This window comes from Budorcas taxicolor, chromosome 11 (genome assembly GCF_023091745.1).
Source record: "Budorcas taxicolor isolate Tak-1 chromosome 11, Takin1.1, whole genome shotgun sequence".
NCBI lineage: Eukaryota > Metazoa > Chordata > Mammalia > Artiodactyla > Bovidae > Budorcas > Budorcas taxicolor.
In genome coordinates, this window is record NC_068920.1 from 129623647 (window position 1) to 129647161 (window position 23515).

The following is a 23515-nucleotide window of genomic DNA, read 5'->3' on the forward strand; positions in this document are numbered from 1 at the left end:
TACAAATCTGGACAATGAGAATGCCACAGAGAGAACTTCTGTGTGCTAACAATTCTTGCCTCCCCTTGCTTGTTTCAGGGTCTGGAACCTCAGCATACCCCCAAGGTACCTAGAAAAGTAGCTTTTGGTCATGTTTTTTTCCCCCCATAACTTTTATATTCTGACTACAGCAACTTCTTAGTAGTGGCAGATTTTAAAGTCACAGTTTCTACTGTTTGCAAGTGTCTCCAAATTCCACTCTATGTAACAAATCATTTTGTTGAGGTAAGAATTTGAAAGCCTCATACTCTTAGGCTAAGTGTGGTTACAACTCATTTAGACCTGGGTGATTTGTTGTTTCCTATTTATTCTGGCAGTACATTTTATGGAGGAAATGATATGGTGCTAGTTGACAAATGTTGGGATTCTAGAAGTCTCTGGATGCCTCCAGCACCAAAATGCAGGAGTTTATTTACCGTGTGTGCAAAGTGATGTGTAAAGGCCCAGGTAAAAGTGGTGCCTCCTGCCCTCCCACTGCTAATCCTATTGCTGTGTGAGCAATTAGTAGGGAATTGACTTCACCTGCCTACACCTTTCCAGGTCATGGACAGCGCCTTGCTAGAAGTCAGGCATCCTCTTTTACACAGTTATAAGTGATACAAGTAAGATTACCCATTTAGCTTGGGTTTCATTCATCTGGTCCAAATACTTTTAATACTCAATCCCAGCTGCTGTCTCAGGTTGGATCAATATAAGGCACGCTAACCTGATGAGAATGGAAACCTTTGGTTTACATTTGGAGACAGGGAACCGAGGAAGTATTTTCATTTCCCGTCCAGAAGCTTGATGTTGTGTAGACGCTGCCTGGGTGTAAACCACTCTTATTGAATATAACCTGTCATTCAGCAGGATTTTGTTCACAGGGTTTAGATTCTCATTTGCATGGTGCTGGTAGCCATCATGTCCCAGTGCTGCCCAGCATCTCCACTGACAGCAAGACCCAGGAAGTCTTGGGGAGACAGAGTTTCACTTACAGAAAAAGAGTCCATTATCTTAGAAGCCACTCCTGGAGTCATTGAAAGTGAAAGTGAAGTCGCTCAGTCGTGTCCGACTCTTTGCAACCCCATGGACTATAGCCTACCAGGCTCCTCCATCCATGGGATTCTCCAGGCAAGAATACTGGAGTGGGTTGCCATTTCCTTCTCCGAAGGCAATTTCTCAGAGTTTATGCTCAAACTTTAGAAAACTCTTCCTGCCACTTTGATTGAAGGTGCAAGGGAGGGAGCCAAGCCAGCTTGGTCGGCAAATGTCATCAGTCGTGATGAGCCACTAATCCTGATGAGGCTTCTGATAAGACTCTGGTATGATGACAGATGAGGCCACGTACAGCAGTTAACACAGTCATTTGTAATCATTACTTCTGGGCCATTCAATAACCATCCTGCAAAATTATTTTCTGAGTTTCCCAGGGTACAGAAAGGAGCTAAGTTTTGCCCCTTTCCTTTGGTGAAGCATCTCAGCACTTTATAAACGCTTAATGCGAACTTTCTACAGTCCTGTCAGATCCAACTTTAAGACCCTTATTCACCCGAAACACCTGCTTCATGGAGGTGATGATGTAGTGTTGGGCACACTTGCTCTTTTCCTGACTCTGCCTGAGGAGTCGGAGAAGGCAATGACACCCCACTCCACTACTCTTGCCTGGAAAATCCCATGGATGGAGGAGCCTGGTAGGCTGTAGTCCATGGAGTCGCTATGAGTCGGACACGACTGAGTGACTTCACTTTCACTTTTCACTTTCATGCATTGGAGAAGGAAATGGCACCCACTCCAGTGTTCTTGCCCAGAGAATCCCAGGGATGGCAGAGCCTGATGGGCTGCCGTCTATGGGGTTGCACAGAGTCGGACACGACTGAAGTGACTTAGCAGCAACAGCAGCAGCAGCAGCCCGTGGAGTAAGCCCTGGATTCCTCTGTGGCTAACATCTCTGATTTTGTTTCAAGATGTCCCAAGGATGTTTCAAGAAGTCCCAAGGATGCTGCTGTCTGTCACTTCTCCCAACTGTGACTGTGGCCATACGTGTTGGCCCACAGCTTTTCTTCCCCAGCAGTGTGCCATGTCATGTTTGTGCTACAGAAGCTCACCAGCATGCAGAGATACCAAACCGTTGAGGCCCTAGGCACTCTGGGAGGCTGACATGGACCAGCTATGGCTGAAGCTTAACCCCTACCCGAGTCAGTTGCCTTCTGGTTAACCCAGATTATTAATATCATTTTGTCTGTGTCATGATATAGAAAAATATTAGGAAGCACTGACTTAACTTCTTTGATTTTCATTTTCTTCCTCAGTTGGGATTTTAGAAATTATCTTAACAAGATCATTGTAAAGATCAAAGGCTTGAACACACATGAAGGGGTGTTGTTGTTGTTTAGTTGCTAAGTTGTGTCCGAACTCTTTTGTGACCCACATGGACTGTGTGGCCCACCAGCCTCCTCTGACCATGGGATTTTCCAGGCCAGAATACTGGAGTGTGTTGCCATTTTCTATTCTGGGGAATCTTCCTGACCCTAAGATTGAACCTGTGTCTCCTGCATTGGCAGGGGGATTCTTTAGCACCGAGCCACCTGGGAAGCCCTGTACAAAGAGGCTTTGAGAGCTACAATATGTTTGTTGGGTATATCACTGGTCACAGAGAGATAAGACTGTATCTTTAGTTCATTGATTGTCCCTTTGAGAATAGGATGGAATTCCACTTTTAAAAGATCTTTTCTAAGTTATAAAATTAACGTACTGCATCTATCATTGATGTTCAAGCCCTGAAATACATTTTATACAGTCTTTGGTTCTTGTGACTTCTTTGAAGCATCTACTGGAACAGAAGTTCTTTGCTTCTCTGCCCAGTGAGCTTACACAGCATCTCCTGACTTATCGACATTCACATCCCAGCTGCTGTTAAGTCTACCAGGCCAGGGTCCCGCATTCCCACTAAAGACTGGCCTGTGTTGCCCTTGACTGCAGGCCCATGCTCTGGGCAGACAGCATCTCAAGTTTTTGTGGTTTTAGCATCTGTGTTCCAGGGTGTGAGCTGGCTGGTGATGGTCCAGAGGGCTTCTAGAGATGACTTCTCTCAGTCCTGCAAGCAAATATCTCACAGGGAGGGAGGAACTCTCCTTCTCCTCAACAGAACTTAAGCCAAATGCTACCTTGATAAACCTGTGAAACCAAGTCACAAAACAATATACCATAAAACGTTAACACTGGCTTTCTGGATATGGAGATATGGGTCATATTTATTTTCTTCTTTAGACCTTCCTGATTTTTTTTCAGATTTTCTATAGTGAAACTGGAAGAGCATTTTAAATTATCTTTCTAAAAGCACGCAAGATGTGCTGCATGAAGGCAAATAACAGCTCCAACATTCCTTCACACTTGCTGGCTCCAAATTACTGCCTCTGTCTTCAGAGCCAGGTGATTTGGAGGCGATGGAAGCCAGGAGGCAGGGGGAGGAGGCAGTAATGTGGGCCATTGAATTTCCTCTTTTCAGACATTGCTCTGGCAGCTAATTCCAGGGTGCTCATCTGTATGGTGGCAGCATGACTTTCATGTTTTCCCCAAGGTGTTTTATGGCCTTTTCACAAAGGTGCTTTGAATAACTTTCTCTCGGTTACTTCCAAATAGTGAAAATATCAGGTGACTTCTCTCTCTCCACTTTCTTCCCTTTTTTGTTTCTGCCCATTCCTTATTCCTTGTCTCTTCACTGTCTTTTGCTTTACCTTCCTCCCTCTTCTTCACTCTCTTCCTGCTGCACCAGCCCAGTCCCCCTGTTTCATCTCTCTTCATTTAATATTTAAAGAAAAATAAAACACAGTAGTGAGAAAAAAAAAAGATTTGATGGTATTGCCCAGGTTGTGGTGAGGGGAGAGTAAATATGAGTTTATCATTAGGAGGTCAGTGGCTTCAAGACTGGTTCTAGAAGCAGTTTCATCCCTTTACTTTTCAGTTTTCAGACCTGTAACTAATACATCTTAATTTGCTTTCACCCGTAAGATCAAGGGAAGATTGCCTGGGATATTGACGTTTCAGTTGTGGCCCTAAAGTGAATGAGGGGAGTTAACTAGTTAAAGAGAGGGATGGGGTGGGTGGCCAGAGAGGGTAGGGGTCTCGATGGGGCCAAGTTTGTCTCAGTCCAGAGCATTTGCTCCTTATTTGTCACCAAGAAAGGACCTACTGTATAGACCAACCAGCGATTCTACAGTCCCACTCAGAATCTCCTGGAGATGATGCTGATTATCCTGGAAAACAAGGACCTTGAATTACGTGCAGCAGAAAGACTGATCAAATCACAGACACCTGCAGCATTCTCCCAACTGAGGACAGGACTTCCTTCAGGCCACCCAGGGAGGTCCCCTAGAATTGACACTTAGAATGACTTCATCCCTTTGGCAGGACTACCCTGTACCATTAGTCATCCCCCTATCTTTTATCTATTGCTTGACCTGTTAGCCAACCTTCCTGTAGAGAGGGAGCCTGGAATCCAGACACCAGGTCCCAGCCCTTCCCTTTGGTGAATGATGGTGTGTTTGAGTTCTGAGGGTCTACTCCACTGTGTTTCCTTCTCAGCATCTTCCATCAGACCGCCAGGCCTCTGACAGATTTCACACTAAGCATCCTCCTCCTGGGTCAGGCAAGGCCCTATCTCAAGGGGCAGGCATCAGGCCTGGTGTTGGTGTCCATAGAAAGAGTGCTGTCTGAGCTTGAGGCCTTGGAGAGGGCTGACATAACATATATCTGACTACAGGTGTATGTTTCTAGGTGACCTTACTAGATGATCTTATAGGAGAGACAGTGAAGAGGTTAGGGGGCCCTCTCTGGCTCCCCAGCCCATCTCACTCGCTTTCACTAGTTAAGTCTACTTATCTGCTTTAGAGCCTTGGCTCAAGCGTCAGTTTCTCAGGGAGTCCTCTCCTGGCCTTAAGGATGAGTCAGGTCTCTCTTCTGTACATTCTCCTAGGGCCATTTATCTCTCCCTTATAACACACACCAACACTGAGATGTTATAAGGGTGTGTGAGGTTGTTGGACTGTTGTCTGCTGCTACCTCAGCACACTCAGTTTATAAGCTCCTTAACCTGTGAGATTTAAGAGAGGGGTGTTTAATTCTGCTCACTAATATATCCTAACTATCAAGGGTAGAGCTTGGCACATAGGAGATACTCAATAAATATTCATCCAATGAAATGAATCTTAGCTGCATCCCTTTTGGCTCCAAGACCTTGGGCCATTTACTTAACCTCTCTCTGAGCCTCAGGTCTCTCATTAGAAATGGGGATAATAATCCCCCATTGAGAAAATTGTGAGATTTACATGGAGCAGTGGTTATAAAATACCTAATATAGAGAACAGTGTAGAGATTCCTTAAAAAACTGAAAATAGAACTGCTGTATGACCCGGCAATCCCACTGCTGAGCATACACACCAAAGAAACCAGAACTGAAAGAGACACATGTATCCCAATGTTCATTGCAGCACTGTTTACAATAGCTAGGACATGAAAGCAACCTAGATGTCCATTGGCAGACCAATGGATAAGAAAGTTGTGGTACATATACACAATGGAATATTACTCAGCTATAAAAAAGAACACATTTGAATCAGTTCTAATGAGGTGGATGAAACTGGAGCCTGTTATACAGAGTGAAGTAAGTCGGAAAGAGAAACACCAATACAGTATATTATGGAATTCAGAAAGATGGTAATAGCGATCCTATATGCAAGGCAGCAAAAGAGACACAGATGTAAAGAAAAGACTTTTGGACTCTGTGGGAGAAGGTGAGGGTGGGATGATATGAGAGAATAGCACTGAAATATGTATATTCAGTTCAGTTGCTCAGTCGTGTCTGACTCTTTACAACTCCATGAATCGCAGCACGCTAGGCCTCCCTGTCCATCACCAGCTCCTGTGTATATTACCATATGTAAAATAGATGACCAGTGCAAGTTTGATGCATGAAACACGATACTCAAAGCTAGTGCTCTGGGATAACCCAGAGGGATGGAGTGGGGATGGAGGTGGGAGGGGAGTTCAGGATGAGGGGACACACGTGCACCCATGGCTGATTTGTGTTGATATATGGCAGAAACCACCACAATATTGTAAAGTAATTAGCTTCCAATTAAATTAATTAATTATAAATAGCTAATATGGGGCCTCTGTGCATAATAGGCACTCATGAAGTATTGGTTTTTCCCTTACTTACTTTTTCATCCTTGAGTATTGCACAGAGCAGTAGTTGAAAGGCTTAAGGGACAAAAATATATATTTCTGTATTTCTCTTCCTTCCTCCTTTCTTTATTACTTTCTTTCATGGTTCAGTGAGACACAGAATGAAGGGTCGGAAGATCAGAGTCTTGAGTTTTCACTGATGAGATGACTTTGGGGAAAGCACTGGCCCTGTGTTTCAGTTGACTCATATATGTGATGGGAAGACATAGATAAATGGTCTTTACAGTCCTTCCCAGCTCTCACCGTGGGTCTCTGCACAGGAGTCAAGGGTGACACTGACCGCTGTTGTTCACAGTGCAAGATGAGTGGGAGTAAGAGGGACATGCAGCACCAGAGCCAGAGAAGCAAATCAGGTTATTGGCCGCTCTAGTTTACTGTGAACTGAGTTTATTTTAGTAATACAAGTGAAGAATGTTTTTAAAATATATCATCATGACAGTGCCCCTCGGTAACAGCACAGGATGGCTAGTGTATCTCTTCAAAAGAGCCTGAAGGCTTTGTAGGTACTGTTGCAGTAATTCGCAGAGCATTCCTAAAGTTGGAAGGGAAAGCATGATGAGTTCAGTTTTAAATGCAGAGAAAAAAACTTCAAAAAACGTTAAGTAGCTAACCCAAAGTTGCACAGTAACATCACGGTTCCCAGAAACCCAGGTCTCTGTCTAACATACCAACCTGTTAGAGCATTCTGCTTCCAGTTTCCAGAAATGCGTCCAGCCATGTGTGAGAGGTCTTTGTGCTGAGCAAATGGTACTTAAAGTGTGGTTTCCTGGAGGATAGACTCTTTTTTGCTGGAATGAGTGGAGTTATAAGTAGATAAAGATGGGTTGAAAGGCCTGCAAGTTAGTAAAAAGTGTTCTGTCCCTCTCCATCTCTCCATCCCAAACATTGTTTCTCTGGACCAGCCAAGGCCCCAATTCAAGGCCAAGCATCAGACCTGGTGGTTGTCATGGAAACAGTGCTAGCTGAGCTTGAGGCCCTGGAGAGCCAGCTTCCCTGACTGAAGCTGTGTGTTTCTAGGTCACCTTCCTGGCTGAACTGAAGGGATTCTATCATCCTCAGGAGAATACTTCAGGCACCTGCAATCTGATGAATCTTTCTGCTGTATTAAACACAATGTCACTATTTTCCAGGGAAGTCAACATCATCTCCAAGAGGTTGTACTGAAGAGTGGCATTTCCGGTTGGTCCATTTATCAGGGTCTTCAGCTGAATGTCCTATCTTGATTCTCCCTGTGTGACCTTGGGTAGGGCAGTTGTGCTTTTGGAATTTCAGTCTTCTCATCTGTCAAAGGGGTTAATCCATAGGACCATTGTGAGGCTTATGAGAGTGAATGACTCTAAAAGGCATCAGTAAGTCATAAATCACAGTGATTGTGTAAATAGGATCTACTCTTCTATGCTGGAGGCCACGTCTTCTGGTAGAAGTGGGCCATGCCTTCCCCAGGGGTCACCCTGGTAACTGTTACTTCCTAACTAGAAATATCAGGTCAAGAGAAGACTTGTTTCTGGACAGTCTGTAGCTTCTTGTCCAACTTACCCAGAGACTACTGGGCCTGCCGGTGGGTGGCTGTTCCCACAGGCATGCCCTCACTTGGAAAGAGAAAGGTCCTTCATTGAGGGACTGGTTCCCTCCGCTGCCTGGGCTTTGTGTCACTTGCAGTACATTAATTATTTAGTGCCTGGTAAAGCTTTCTGAGATCACAAGATAAAAGGCCTAGTGGTAGTTCAAAGTCTTCCTTTTGATTATTATTCTAGTCAATAGATTTTGAGGCAAGAAGATAGGATTGAAATAACAGTGGAGTAAGTGTCATAGAGTACAAGCAAGGCACAGAAATGGACCCAGAACATAAAGTCCTGTTGCCCTGCTAATGGAAGCGCTCAGACATGGGGTGTGTGTGTGTGTGTGTGACACAGAGAGAGAGAGAAGCATCAGGCTACTCAGAGAGTGATATCCTCTTCCTTGCACTCTTGGATTAGTAGAAATGCCAATGAGCCTTCCTCCACTACTGAAAGCCAGAGAGTCCACCTGGGCTAGGTAAGTAGGGCCAGTAACCGAGCACACCTGGAGCAGGGATTCCAGAGCAGTAGATACAGCAGGGCTCACAGGCCAGTCAGGAGCTCTTCCTTGGAATGCTGAGGTCATCTCTAGATAGGTCAGAATGTAACAACTTGGGACACAGATTCTAAAGGGTAGCATTGAATGTCTTATTACTTTCATTATCTGGCTTTGGCTTGAATTATAAGTTACTGGTGGCCTGCACAGATGTGGTATCCCTGGGGTCTATGCCCCTGATCTGGCCTTGGCCTTGACCTTGGAAAGCATGTCAATATGTCCCACATGAGACAGAATAGCAGCCCCTATGAAAAGCTTTTGCTAATTTCTTCTAAATCTGTGCACTTGAAAGTTGTGAATTAAATTAATAAACTAGTTTACTTCATTGTCATGAACAACCAAGGTAGTTTGAACAGCGTGTTTGGTAAATGGTCTAATGGCACATTCTGAAGTGACAGTAAGCCATGGTGGTTAAGAAGGCCCAGTCACGTTTTGCTTTGGGCCCCTCTGAATCCCAGCTCAGCTGCTCTGATGAGACTGCAGCTCGGAAAGATGGGAAACCTTGGAGAAGGAGGGATTTGGTTTGCCCCTTTAAGAAAGGGTAGGATTTAAGAAAGCTGCAGGTCAAGAAGGACATTCTAGGTAGAGATCAACTTGGGCAAAGGTTTGGAGACTTAAGTGTGACAGAGATAGAATATGAAAGGATTCTGTTTCGGAAATAAGAATGAAAAAGCAAGTAGTGGCCAAAGTGTGTTTGTTGGCTTCACATTGACACATTTCAGCCATTTCTGCCGGAACCTCTTTGTAATTCCCTTTTATGTGTGGGTCTAGTATACCTTGCAGGTAACCAATCCCCAAGAGCTGGGACCATGCTGACAATTTCCTTTGTGTTCCATCAATATTCCTTAATGCCATGCCTTGGGAAGGAATGCCTGCTTTTATTTGACTGACAGATGGGGTTCACCACTGGATGAACTTGGTAGTTATACACAGGTCCTTTTGGGTACTGGGGAGAGAGACAAGGAACATGTGTTGAAACTATGACTTTCAATGGTACAAGAGAACTTTATGAGAAATAATAATTTTGCTTCAGGACTTGAGCTACCAAGAAAGAGCACAAACCTTCCTGGCAGAGGTGGAGTGGAGTTTAGTGAAAGGTAAGGTGAAATGGGGGGCTTTTAGTTCTATTCAAATTCTGCCCTGACACTAATAGCAGCTCTCTGAATGAGCCAACTGGAAGGAAATATGAAAGCAAACTGCAGAAGAGTTGATTCCCTGAACTGGAGAGGAGCTGACTGAACTGAAAGTTCAGCCCCCTCATTTTCCAGGCCTGGAGAAGGTGTAGGGGGTCTGTGTGTTTAGGACAAAGGGCATAGCTGCTAATTCTCCCTCTTGCGTCTGAAAATCACATCTGTTTTTCAGACTAAATGAACTGCCTGTCACCGCTCCAACATCACTGCTGACTCTAGTAGTCATGTAAATTCACTGAAGTTTCTTTGGCTGCACAGGTGTGGGCTCAATCCTGTGAATACGGAAACGGTTTCCCTGGGCTGCCAATCCCAGGCGGGAGCCCTCCCCTGTGCCCAGCCTTGCTGTGCCTGCTCACCACTGTTTGACATCTGGACGGCTATTTATTTGGCCACATTAAGCTTTGTTTCGTGTGACACAAAATCATTGTTAAGGAATGCATTATTAAGTGTGTTTTCAAATAAGGGGGAAAAAACTAGCAGGCAGTCACTGATTGTTTTATTGTTGGGAGGAAAATAAATAAGCAAAACGTGTGCAAGGCAAGGCAGGAGCAGTTCCAGAGAGCATTTAGAAGAGAAGCATTTTTACATTTTATTGATGGAGGTTTGTAAAACATGCTTGATAGTGAACCCAGGGCATTCATGTAAATAACCATCACACACACATAGCTCTTTATTATTTATGCCAATGCAAGTATGATATATTCATTGTATTATGTACATTGGCTTAGAGATAAATAGGCACACAGTAAGACGTATAATAATAAACACTGAATATAGAGACATTGCCAGTTGGCTGAAATTGGGGTAGTAGAGATTGTAGACAGTTGGCAGAGTTAATAATTAACTAGTGAATAACAGAGAAACAGCGCTTTTGGAGCACTTTTGATTTTTGGACATTGTATGTATCCTAGATCTTCAGATAGAAGAGCAACCAAGACTCTCATTCATTTTGGATTCTGAAACAGAAATAACATAAAATTTCAATAGTGGTGTGACTGATACATCATGTGTACATCATTTCATCTGGCCTGTACAAAATCCTGAGAGTTTGCATCCGTTATTCTTGTTTTTATCATTTTTTCAGGACATTGAGATTTTACTGAGTATGTGATTGGCCTGAGTTAAACAGCTAATAAGTATCAGAGCTAATAATTTGCTCCAAAACTCTGGTTTCATTATTTGACAAATATTTACTGAGTGCCTATTATGTGCCAGGCATGGGGACATAGCAGTGACTAATGCAGGAGAGACACAATAAACAGGCAAATATAAATATAAGAAACAATAAATGCAGATCAATGTGATATAGAGTTGTTAATGGAGTGTGTGGGCTTCCCTCATGGCTCAAATGGTAAAGAATCTGCCTGCACAAATATATGTATATATGAGTAAAGGGTATTGGGGAAGCCTCTGAGTTATCTTTGCAACTTTTTCTGTCACTTTAAAAATATTCTAAATAAAATTTAAGAATAAAAATGCACAGCAAGAAAATTTAAAGTTGATAATCAAATACTAGCTTTGGAAAAAGATGTAATAAAAATATAACTTAATAGCTACAATATGTAATATATAACTTTTATGATAGCTATAATGTATATCTTTATTGCAATAAAGATATCTTTCAAACTGACAATGAGAAAACAACTCAAAAAATAGGCAAAAATATTTGTCAATTTAGTGAATGGCAAATTAATACCACTATTCCCCTCCCCTAGTAAATAGAAGGCCACACAAAAAGATGTACAAATTCACTCATAGTCAGGGATATGAAAAATCAAGTAATAGATATTCCTTTATACCAAACATCCTTGGCAAAACCATAAAGCTCCTGATATCTATTATTCGTGGAATACAGGGGAAAGGGGACTCATGAATTATTAGTGGAATTGGAAATTGTGACAGCCTTTGGGGAAGGCCGTCTGATAATCCTATTAAAATTAAAAATACATTAAGAAAAAAAGAATCTGCCTGCAATAGGGGAGACCTGGGTTTGATCCCTAGGTCGGGAAGAACCCCTGGAGAAGGAAATGGCTACCCACTCTGGTATTCTTGCCTGGAGAATTCCATGGAGAGAGAAGCCTGGCAGGCTACAGTTCCTAGGGTTGCAAAGAGTCAGACATGACTGAGCGACTATAGAATGACTAGGAAGATCTCTCTGAGGAGGTGACATTTGGGCAGAGACCTGGGTGGAAAGATGGGATGATTTCGTGCCAGTAGGGCAGAGGAATTTTTAGGCTGATACCCGCCAGTGCAAGAGCCCTGAGATGGGAGCCTGCTTGTCGAGTTTAGGAATAGCAAGGAGGCCTGTAAGGCTGGAGCTCTATGAGCAAGGGAAAAGTGGTTGGAAATGAGGTCAGAAAGAGACCAGGAGCCAGATCATGTGGGACCTTAAAGGACTAGGTCCTGGCAAGAAATGTTAATGCTGTTTCAGGGCTGAAGTGCCAGTCCAACTGCTGTGTGGAGAACATATTGAAGGTGAGCAATAGGAGAACCAAGGGACCAGCTGGGAACTCATAGCGGTTGTCAGAGTGAGAGGTGATATGGGGAGAGAAGAGAGGGACATACTGTAGGTGAGCCATTGAGATTGGCTGATGAATTGGTGCGGGCCATGGGGAAAAAATGTCGGGGATTCCTCCTTGGTTTTGGCCCAAGGAAGCAGGAGAGTATTGCCACCGCTTTCTGAAATAGAGAACACCTGGGGTTTAGATGGAGAGACATCACGTGTTTATTTTTGCATGTGTTAAGTTTGCAGACTGGCAGTTGGATATATGTTCTGCTGTTCAGGGGAGCGCTTGGGCCTTGAGATATAAATTTAGTGGCGTTAATATATAGATGATATTTAAAGCTATAAAACTGGATGAGATCTTTTTGGGGAGTGAGTTTAGATGGCGATGAGACATGTCCCAAGTTACCCAACTTTCAACACCTGTAAAATAATAAAACAGAAAATCCCTCCCCCATCAAGTTTTTAAAAAAGAAAAACAGCTGAGCTTATTTACATGTCAGGCAAGAAATTCACTGAGCAGTTCTCTAAGGAATAAAATTCAGAGTTTTTAGAGCCCTAGGAAGAGTTACATGGTGGTCATGCTAATTCAGAATTGAAAATCAGCACTTTGGATAGGAGAGAATGGATTCGTAAGTCTGAACATGCTTGGTTAAAGCAAATCCCTTGTTCATGGGTCAAGAGATTTTAGTGAAGTTTAAGGGTCTGGTGTCCTGGGCTCACTTGAAATTCATGGTCAGAGTTTATTGTCAGCTGGTTAAAACTACTGTGATGAAATTGAATATTCAGCCGTGAAATCTCCTGGGCAGTTACTGCTAGGAAATGGAGAATGTTCCTTTTGTACAGTCTGGAAAATGGGGAAGATCTGGCAAAGAGGAGTAGAGAAGACCTGCCACTGAGGTAGGAGACAAGGGCTATGGCAGCCAAGGGCTGCGTGTCACTGAGACGTGAAGAATTTCAGAAGCAGTGAAGATCAGCGTGATCCAGTGCTGCTGAGTGGTCCAGCAAGAGAAGAACCAAGACTCATTCACTGTAACCTGGGGTCTTTGGTGACCTTGACCCAGCCAAGTGCAGACGATCCTCATTTAATTTAACGGAAGAGGAACGAGAGAGGAAAAGTAGAGACAGAAGCACAGACAGATCTTTTTAAGACGCTTAGCTGTGAAGGAGAGCAGGAAATGGGAAGATGGCTGAAGAAGAGTGTGCGGGTCAGGGAAGTTTTTTTCTTTTTTTTTAAAAGATGTATATACACTTGCTGCAGATGAGGTTGACTTGGAAGAGGAGGGGAAACTGTTGATACAGAAGAAAGGGCAAACTGCTGCACCAGTGGATTTCTTGGGACGTGATGAGATTAGCAGCTAGGTGGAGAGGCTGCCACTGCTTAGAGTGTGGTCAGCCTGTCGTAGCAGGAGAGAAGGTAGTATATAAAGTTACTGATACCTCTGAGTTGATAGATTTGCTTCTCTTTTTTCAATAAAATAAAAAGTTCACTAGCTGAGAAAGTGGAGGAATGGGGGTCAGGGATTGGAGGCTTGAGGGGTAAGAAAACCTTAGAAGTAGTGAGACTAGAAGAGCGAGGGTGAATTGAGCCCATCAGGGAATTCAGAAGAATTCCTGGGCAGTCCTGAGGGTCCTCTGGAGGTTTGTGGTCATAATTTTAAAGTGAAACTTTTAAGCATCTGGTATACTCCTCCCCTCCTCTCCTACCACCACATTCAGATGCTCAGGATAACCGTGAAGGACGAAAGGACAGGAGTTGCACTTGTTTGCAAGGGAATTATTGTAGTGGAATTATTATTGTGACGAATCCTGGAATCTAAGTTGAGGATGCAAGAGGGGTGACACGTGGTCGGAAAAGAGTAGTGTTAAGAAGTTAGAGGTTTCACTGTGCCTAGATAACCTGTGGTACCTGGAAAGTAGATCCCCCTAATCCCCTCCAAAACCTAAAACAATCTTATCTGTAGCCAATCAAAAATGTCCTCAGTCCAGAGTGCATTACTTTTCCCCTCAGGTGGTTTTGGCTATCACTTGGACTCCTGGAAGCCCTTGCTCCTACTTTCTCCTCTCCTTTCCTTTCTACCCCTCTCCCTCAGGGTCCAAGATACACTCCCTTTGAACCAGAGGGTCTCAGTTCATACCTTCACCCCATAAGTCTGTGCTAGTGAGATTCACTCTGGATCCTCCCATTTCCAGAGGAAAGCACCAAAAACCCAAGCTTCTTTCTTGCTTAAATGGATTACTTCTTATGCATAGCTTTTCTCTGTGCTGGAAACCCCCATTCCCACCAGGGCTGAAGGTGGGTAGGAGGTGGAAATGAAGTGTACAGGGAGCAGAGAGCTTCTTCCCTGCACTTAAATGCAGGGCTTTCTTCTTTCTAGTCTGCGTTTATGCATATTCTATTAATATTACTACAACCCACTTCTGTGTCAGTGCTTCTGATTTTGACAAACAACTTCATTCTAGTAGACTGTGCTTTTTCTTAGTCTTTATGCTTTCAGGTGAGGAGACCCATCGTTTTGGTTGACCTCCATTAGCTCCTCCAGTCTCATGCAGCAAATCATTATCCACTTCCACTGGGGACCATGTGTGAACCCAGCCTACTAGCAGAAATTCTGAGAATTCCTATAAGGGTGGGGTAAAAATGCATGCTTTCTGTCCAATATTCAACTTTGAAAGTGCTCAACTATTTATTGGCATTTTTGGTGGCTCAGAATCTGCCCATAATGTGGGAGACCCAGGCTTGATCCCTGGGTCGAGAAGATCCCCTGGAGAAGGGAATGGCTACCCATTCCAGTCTTCTTGTCTGGAGAATTCCGTGGACAGAGGAGCCTGGCGGACTACAATCTATGGGGTCACAAAGAGTAGGGCATGACTGAGCGACTCACACTTTCACTTTCAGATGTAAAATGGTTTAAGTTTACGTCTTTAGGAGTGACCCACAGTGAGGTCCATGGCTCCTTGCTAGGCCATGACTCAGCCCTCAGAGCCCTCCTTTTGAATTATTTCAGATACTTTTTATCCCTGTGCATATAACCTGAGCCTTATCCGTATTACCTTAATCTGCCGTCCATGCCCGCGCACAGGTTCATAAGTGCCTCCTGATGCCTAGCCCCATCCGCTTGGTGCTTCACATCCAGGAAGAAGTTAATACCATTCCCAAACCGTATGGCTAAGAAAAATGACATAATTCTGAAACTGGGAAATATCACCTAGACTTGATCTTCCTGTTGCTTCAGAATTATTTAAAATTTGAGCTCTGCTCATGACTCAGACATAGAGGTGTCAATTTTTATTCACATAGGGTTCTTTGCAAGGAGTTGATTGTCAAAGCCTTCTCATAACCCTCACACTGTTGACCCAGTCTGGAGCAGACTCTCATCTCTGATCTTGGCCATTGACCAGTGGGGACGCTGAAGGGCCCTATAGAGCACTGATCACCATGGAGTAGTTTGTGGGAGCCCCTGCAGGGCGGTGTGAGGAGCGAGGGCTATAGCATCAGGCAGCCTGATCTGTTGACTCTGTGGTCTCCTGCCTGCGGGTCACGTGGCCACAATCAGGGCTTCTAACCTCTCTCAGCCTTTGTTTCCCTGTTCTCAAAATAAGGCCCAATAATAATGTTGATTCACAAGGTTGTTGTAGGAATCAAGTGCCATCGCACATTTAAAGCACTTACCACAATGCCTAGTCCATGTGTGCTCAGTTAGCATTATTCTTTAAAAGTCTAATAACCTCAAGCCTGCTCTTAAGTAGACCTGGGTGATCTTGGACCTCAATTCTCTCAGCCCCATTGCCCATCTATAAAACAGAGTTGATATGAGGGTGAAATGAGGTGGCTGCTCTCTCAAACTTACTAGTATAACATCTGACTCCTTCCAGTGCATTCCTCTGAGCCATTTTGGAGAAATGCTACAAAAGATGTATCTAGGTACCAACCAATTCAACTCGTTTCTGTTTAGATCACATGTGAGAGAAAATTCAAAAAGTCTTTTCTAGGTACTCAGGCCAGCACTTCCAACTCCAGTCTTTGGAAGGCAGAAAGAAGAATGTTTCTTTGGAAGGAGAGTATAGAGTGCCCATTCTGTTCTAGTTACAGGGACAAGTGGGCTTCACGAAAGGGCAGCGCCTGTAGATAAAACAGTGGAGCAGCCTGGAAACAAAAGGCTGCTGGGACCACTCAGAGCAATGCTTTCCTTAAAGCATATGCAGAGGGACTGATACTGTAAGGGGACTGAAGGCATAATAGGGCCTGGAGGAGTACATGCTGGAAGTGATGTGGAAGAATCTGCAAAGCAAACAGGCTGCTGCTACTGTTGCTTCCTTTTCTTTTTTCTTTTCTTCCTCTACTTCCTCTTTGTGAAATCACTCCAGGTGGTTTAACACTTTCTGTTTGAGTAGCAAGCCAGCCCACTCATGGTAGAGCATGGCTTCTTGAGGTCAGGCAAACCTGGCTTCAGTTCCTGATTCCATCATTTGCCCTCTAAGCCTCAGTTGTTGCATATGTAAAACTGAGATGGTAATGGTTATCTCAGGGAGTCATTGTGAAATTATGTGAGTTAAGAGCCCAGCATGGTGCCTCATCCATGGAAGCTGCAGAAGAAATTCTAGTTCCCTTCTTTGCCTCCTGCCCACACTCAGCCTATCTCCTAAACAGATAGGCTCAAACTGGTCAAAGTGGTCCTTTAATAGAAAAAGTTTTACCTGCCTTAAGACATTAGCAAATAGCAATGGGTTGGGGATTTCTGGGAAGAACTGCATAAGAGCATGCAGCCTATGTTGGTTTGATTTGTAGATATATTATAATTACTTTTCACCACATGAAACCCACTTGAGGTACTTTTAAGCAAAGGAATAATGGTGCTTTTACTCTTTTTCTCTCAATCCTTCTTTCTCTCATGCAAATCAGAAACATTAATCCTTTGTGGCTCCCCTGGACTCTCAGCTATAGGAAAACTCATCACCTAGCATTTTCCCCCCGAAAATAGCATAATTGTCAAAACTCATAACTTCTGAGTGTGGTTTCAACATTCTTATTGATAAGTCAATAACCCAAGCAAACAACATTAGATGAAGTTACAAGTCTGAACATAAAGTAGAGTGGAGGCATTATTTGAATGCAATGAATTAAAATTCTCTGTAAAGTTGCTCAAATTCTCATAGGCAGAACAGACTTTGGATAGAACTATTAGACCAAACCAGGAAGTATCCTGGCTTCTAGTTCTTCTACTGTACATCTTTGGCATGGCCTAGTCACAAGATTCAGGCTTCTTAGATCTTACTGCCCTTGGTAGAAAATGTGGATTGAGGTCCTGAGGTCAATCCAATCTACTAGTGGCTCAGTCTTTTCCCCCCTCATTTTCCAATTGATGTCATGAAAGCCTCCTCTGAATTTTCTTTTATAAGCCATATGAGCGACAGCTAAAAGACACATCCCCAGCACAAAGATCAGTATTCTCTTTGTCTTTTTTATGTTCAGGTCAGAGCTCCTTGGAGTCACCAACAAACCTGCCTTCTCTTCCTCCCGATTCTTTTGCATGGAATCTGACCTGGATAATGAAAGATTCCTTCCCTTTCCTGTCTCATCGCAGCCGATACGGTAAGTATATTTTGTTAGTTATTTGTAATGTGTAGTCACCATCTCATAATTAAAGAAGCTGTGAGTTGCAATTAGTGATGTATGGCTTGTCTTTCTGTGCCCTTAGTCTTCCATTGACAGCCACCTCCATAAGACCATTGCCCCCAGGCCTGGCCTCTCCAGACTGTCAGCCGTCTTCTGTATCCGAAGGAAGCCAAAGGCTTTGTGGCTGCCACATCTTATCCCAGCTACCTTTATGTGTGTGTGGTATTCCTGACTGCCCCTTACCCACCATGAGATGTAATGCTTTGACTTACATTACATCAAAATGTAATGTTTGCGTTTTGACTGTGGCTTTCTAGATACATGGTTCTAATCCATGAGTGTCTCTATAGTGATCTCTTGAGAGAGGATTATTATGAGGGTCATGGATCTTCTGGGGCCCCTCAAGTGATTCCCTGACATTTAGGTACCTCCTTAAAAGTACCCAGACATCTTCCTAGATATTATTTCAGTTCATTTGATTCTGCAACAACTTTGGAGGTAAGGAGGCCAGGTCCCATTTCATTTTTACAGATGCAGAAACTGAGCATAAGATCATACAAAGTGGATTTTCTAACTACAGAAGCAGAATTCTTCCCTTCACTTTTTCTTCTAGGGAGCTACCAACTCACTCTGTTAGGCTGAGGCCAGAATTACATGGTATAGCATTCCTCATCCTCTGTCCTTATCCTGCTAGTTCACAGAAGCTGGGCCTCTGCAGAGGAAAGGGAATGTTTGGAGGAGAACTAATGTATTTCTACTTGGACATTTTTTTCTTCTCTTGAACTCCTCTAGGGTGAACTCTGTGAGGGCAGGCACAAAGCTCTGTTTGCTTCTCACTTTAACTTATCACAAAGAAGAAACTCATAGAGGCTAGTCCCTGATAAATGAATGCAGAGGCCTTCCGGGATGGAATTAACTCATCAGGCCTGATTCAATTAAAAATGTATGAACCTAGTACAACACTGAGTTCTAGATTCCCTTCTGGGCATATTTGCCTGTTCTTGCCGCTCGGTTTCTGCCCCTGGGCTTGAGCTTTTTAAAGTGCACCTAACAGAGATCTTCCATGTACTAGTGTTTCCATTTGTAAAGCAGTAAGTCTGGGTTCAGATTAACTGTAACTTTCAGTTCAAACTTAAAAAAGAAATGCATCAAAACCCCTAGGGCAGTTTAGAATGGTACTCTTCTAGGATGTTTTCTGCTACTCCTAAGCCGCCCCTGGTAGGAGGGGAAGGTCATTAGTTTTCGGGAGATTCCAGATAAAAATTACTTCTTGATTTTATTTAGGCCAGACACTGAGTGTTATCTTAGGATAAGAAAAGGTGTTTGTAAATAATTGAAATCTGGTCCTTTGTACTGTTATTGCTTCATAAACCCAGATTTGTGATAGAAGCAGTCTTTGGATAATGTTTTTGTATTTGCTCTCAAAGTCACTCAGTATTTCCACAACTTTTATAAAACGTAATGTCCAAAAAAGTCAGGTCTGCCTCTTGCATGACACAGAGAGCATTGCATTTATTCTCTCTGAAACATCCAAAAAGAGGTTTCAGGTTAAAAGAAGAAAACCACTGGAGCTTATTTAAACTGCTAGCGCTCCACTGTTTGACTCTAATATACCTACTTCCTCTTCCTGGGCCTCCCCTTTCTCATACATAGAATGAGGGTGAGGTGGCATGCTCCAGGGGGGAAAAGAATAGATAAGGGTGATTCGCAAGATTCCTTTCAGATGTTCCTTGAGCCTGGAATCCTCAGAATTTCCCTTCTTGGCAGAGGAGAGAACCAAAACCATCGGTCAGACATTGCCCAAATGCTCAACAAGGTACCGAAGTCAGCATCATCATTGCTATCTATTCACAGGGTGAGAAGAGATGATTCTTGGTTGGTGGCTCCTTGACTGAGTGCGGTGGTAACTTCAGAGCCTTTTCGTCTTCTCCCTGTATTTAATTCAGCTGAGACCATAGAACTTAGCTGTCTCCACCACCACCTGTGTGAGCTTGGTCCCGTGCCACGTGTTAGAGGTGATACAAAAGCAAACACGAGCGAAACTTACTCTTCCTCTCTTTGAGTTCACTGGCCAGAGAAACAGTTCTGTAGGCAGTTCAACCTGGAGAAGGCAATGGCACCCCACTCCAGTACTCTTGCCTGGAAAATCCCATGGATGGAGGAAGCCTGGTAGGCCGCAGTCCATGGGGTCGCTAAGAGTCAGACACAACTGAGCAACTTCACTTTCACTTTTCACTTTCATGCATTGGAGAAGGAAATGGCAACCCACTCCAGTGTTCTTGCCTGGAGAATCCCAGGGACGGGGGAGCCTGGTGGGCTGCTGTCTCTGGGGTCGCACAAAGTCGGACACGACTGAAGCGACTTAGCAGCAGCAGCAGGCAGTTCAACCCACTGCCACAAAGAGCACCTCTGGGGCATGGAGGTTGAAGACTAGTCCCGAGACACACAGCAGAGAGAACTGAAGGCTGAGACTTCTGTCTCCTTAAGGATGTTTGCAGGGCTCAGCCTGTGTCTATGAACCAAAGAGGCCAGCAGGCTCACTGGTCATAAATTTACAACTTTCAACTGCTATGAAAGACATTTTAAGAAATGTTAACAACTTCATTAATTTTAAGACCTCAAACTTGGGTAGAGAAATTTGACTGGAAAATTGCTGCCCAAAGGGATAGTTCTTCAGACAGTAAGAAGTAACTAAGACTCGGCAAGTCAGTGTGGGCCCTGAGTGATGGAGCTTGGTGCTGGCTGGCTGTCCTCACCTGCATTCTGGGGTGAAGGTGGGAGGGAACGGCTGGTGGGGAGGTAGGAGAGGGCGGCAGTGGTAGGCTTCAGCAGCACAACCACAGGCATCATGATAGACAGTGGCGGCCAGCCCTCTCAGGCAAGCTGTCCAGGACTGAATTGAGTATGGCTTTCTTCTCCACTGGTGTTTTATGAGAAGAGACGAGGTGGATAGAGGCTAATAAGATTTACTCACCCCAGCCTGTAATTATCTGCTTGAGGAAAAAGTTTGACCTACCTTTTTGAAGTCTCCCCATATTTCTTCTAATTTACGTTGGGGCCTTTTATGTTGTGTAAAATATATTCTTTTCAATGGCATTTTGTATCAGATTCCAGCTCTTTCTCATCTTGTCTTGAATGATAGGAGCCTGCTAATTTCATCATCAACAAACAGAGCTGCACATTCTTCCCTCAAGTCTTTGAAGAAGGGGGGGGGGGGTGGTGTATAAAGAAACACTTTTTTTTTTTCCTTTTATCATCCAGCTCTGATGCCTTAGGACTTATTTATAGGCTTGGTTAAAGGACTGGGCTCCAACTCCCTACCCAGATAAAAATCTGTTTCATTTGGAAGCTCCAGGTAGTAAGAGATTACAGGGTTTTGATCACCTTGAGTTCTAGAGCCACAAAAGCAGATCGTATTCCCCGCCTCCTCCAGCTTTAATTCATGTTTGCCATTCTGGGTTTAGGAAGAATCAGATCATGTTTTAGAGCAAAGTAACCAAAGTTTCTGCCCAGATGAGAATGAGAAAAAGAATTTTGATTTATTGGGAAAAGAAGTTTGATACTTTGCCAAACTTTTCCACAGCCCCCTTTCTCACTTAAGTGTGTTAAAAAATTGTGGTGGGTGAAAATTATTTTATATCCCACTTTGTAGAAATGTAAACTGAGGGCTCAAGATATTTGTTAACCATGTTACCAAGTTACTGAGCTGGTGAGCATTAGAAAAGACTGAAGTCAGATTTTCTGACTGCAAGTTGGGTGCTCGTTCTACCACATCAAAAAGTTAATTCAAAGGTAAAGTCCTCATTCTATAGAAAGGGCTCTCATTTCCTGGACAGCCTGACCACTCAGTTTGGACTAAATGACCAATCAGATATCCAAGATCTGGGCAGCTCTAGGACCAAGACTCGATGTCCCCAAATTGAGACTATTCCAGGGAAGCTACGGTAATTCACCTCTTCCTAGATGTGAATGTAACCGCCCCCAACCCAAGAGCATGGGCAGTCTTGCCTCCCCTTCTATAGACTCTGGTTCAGTATACCAACAAGGTATATTGAAGTCTTTACCCCCACTGTCTGTGAGTATGACCTTAGTTTAAAATAGGGTCTTTGTAGGTGCAGTTGAGTCTGCACTGGATTAGAGTGGGTCCTAATCCAATATAACTGATGTCCTTGTAAGAAGAGAAAGCAAAGATAGACACAGACACAGAGGCTGAACATCATGTAATAATGGAGGCAGAGATTAGAATGATGCATTTTCAAGCGAGGAATGCCAAGGATTGCCAGCAACCACCAGAACTAAGGGAAGTCATTGGACAGATTCCCTCCTAGAGCCTTCAGAGCATGGCCCTGTTGGTGCCTTGATTTCAGACTTCTGGCCTCCAAAACTGTGAGAGAATAATTCTCTGCTATTTGAAACCAGCCATTTTGTACTATTTTGTTATAACTGTCCTGGTAAAATAATGTAGTGCTTCATCCCTCCAGTCCTCCAATGTCCAGAAAACCGAATCATGGAAAAGAAAGGTTCCTCCCAACATCTCAACATCAGAGCACAACAAAGTCATTGTTGGACTTTAAATAAAAGTTCTGTTAAAACTTTGTCTACTTTCAAGCCCATTGGGACCCATCCAATTTAGGTACTGGTGTTTTTGGAAACAAAGAAAGATTAGACTTTTTAATTACTTCCCTTGCTGCTGCTACCACCATCACCAGTCTTGTTAATGTATCAATTTCTTTGAAAAGACTGGGTAATTTAAATCTCTCTCTCTCAAAAAAAAAAAAAAAAAAAAATCAACCTCCCACAGAATAAAGAATGGTAAACAAAAAGCCCTCCAGCCCCCCATGGGATATACTTCATAGCTCCGGCAGGAAGTCAGTCTGATCACGTTCCTCAAATTACACATGTGATGTGTCTGGCCATGGTCTGACATACTGCCCTCAAGAGCCTGGCGCTTCCAGTGAAAAGCAGCTCCACAAGGGAGCCCTAGTGGGCTCTTGTCACAGCTGAATGCTTTCTTACCAGTTCCTCTGCCCTGATAGGCCAGGCCTTTTCCTGTTCTCTTCCAGGTCCACTGAGCCAGGAAGCCAAGTTCGTCCCTTGTCCGTGCCTCTGTATGTTTCTCTATTATGTGATAAGCCAAGGCTCTGGATGTAGTCACCAGAAAGACTGAGTCCTGTGGGGAACAGCAGTACCAGCAGTCATTCAAGACCAAGAGCAGGCAACATTTGTCACCGTGAGGACCAGTGGCCTGCTGGGAACCAATGAGCTCAGTCTGTGGAAGTCAAGGGGAAAGTAGTTGGCTTAGATGTTTTGAGGAGAGATTTGTTTAAAATGCTCTACTCGATCATATCCCTTGCCTTTAAAATAAAGACACGTAGATCCACTCAGTAAATACCAACGAATTACCTCTATGTTAATGGCAGACTGAAACGGAAAGGAATCAAGTCAGATTAAAAGGTAATAAAAAATGATAATAAAAGAATAATTGACCAACTGACACAAAAGCAAGAAAGGCAAATCAAAAGAGATCCATTTAAAATGACTGTCACAGAGAGAGCAGGAGAGAAATTAACAAAAGGGAAAGAGTGAGATGGGTGAGGAACAGGGACAGACTGACGGATAAGCAATGTGGAGAGCATCACTCAGTGTCGTGTGGTCTCCTGGTCATGCATTTGTGCTCCTGTTAACATAGCCTCCACTCTCACGCCTGGGAAGGTGGCTCCCCAAAGCTTTCTCTGATCTTGAGCAGCATCCTCCTGAGAGCTGTTTCTGCACCCCTACCTATCTGCCTGCATCATTTCCCCCTTAGTGTGTCTGTGACACACAGAGAATGGG

The 23515-nt window shown here is 43.7% G+C and overlaps 1 protein-coding gene across 1 annotated transcript in view; it reads left to right on the plus strand.

The window, feature by feature from the left end:
* ALK (ALK receptor tyrosine kinase) overlaps nucleotides 1–23515 on the plus strand; it is a 730858-nt gene that overhangs the window by 206127 nt on the left and 501216 nt on the right. The window contains exon 2 of the mRNA XM_052648260.1: nucleotides 17540–17659. Coding sequence (XP_052504220.1) covers nucleotides 17540–17659 — 120 coding nt within the window. The remainder of the gene's footprint in view (nucleotides 1–17539; nucleotides 17660–23515) is intronic.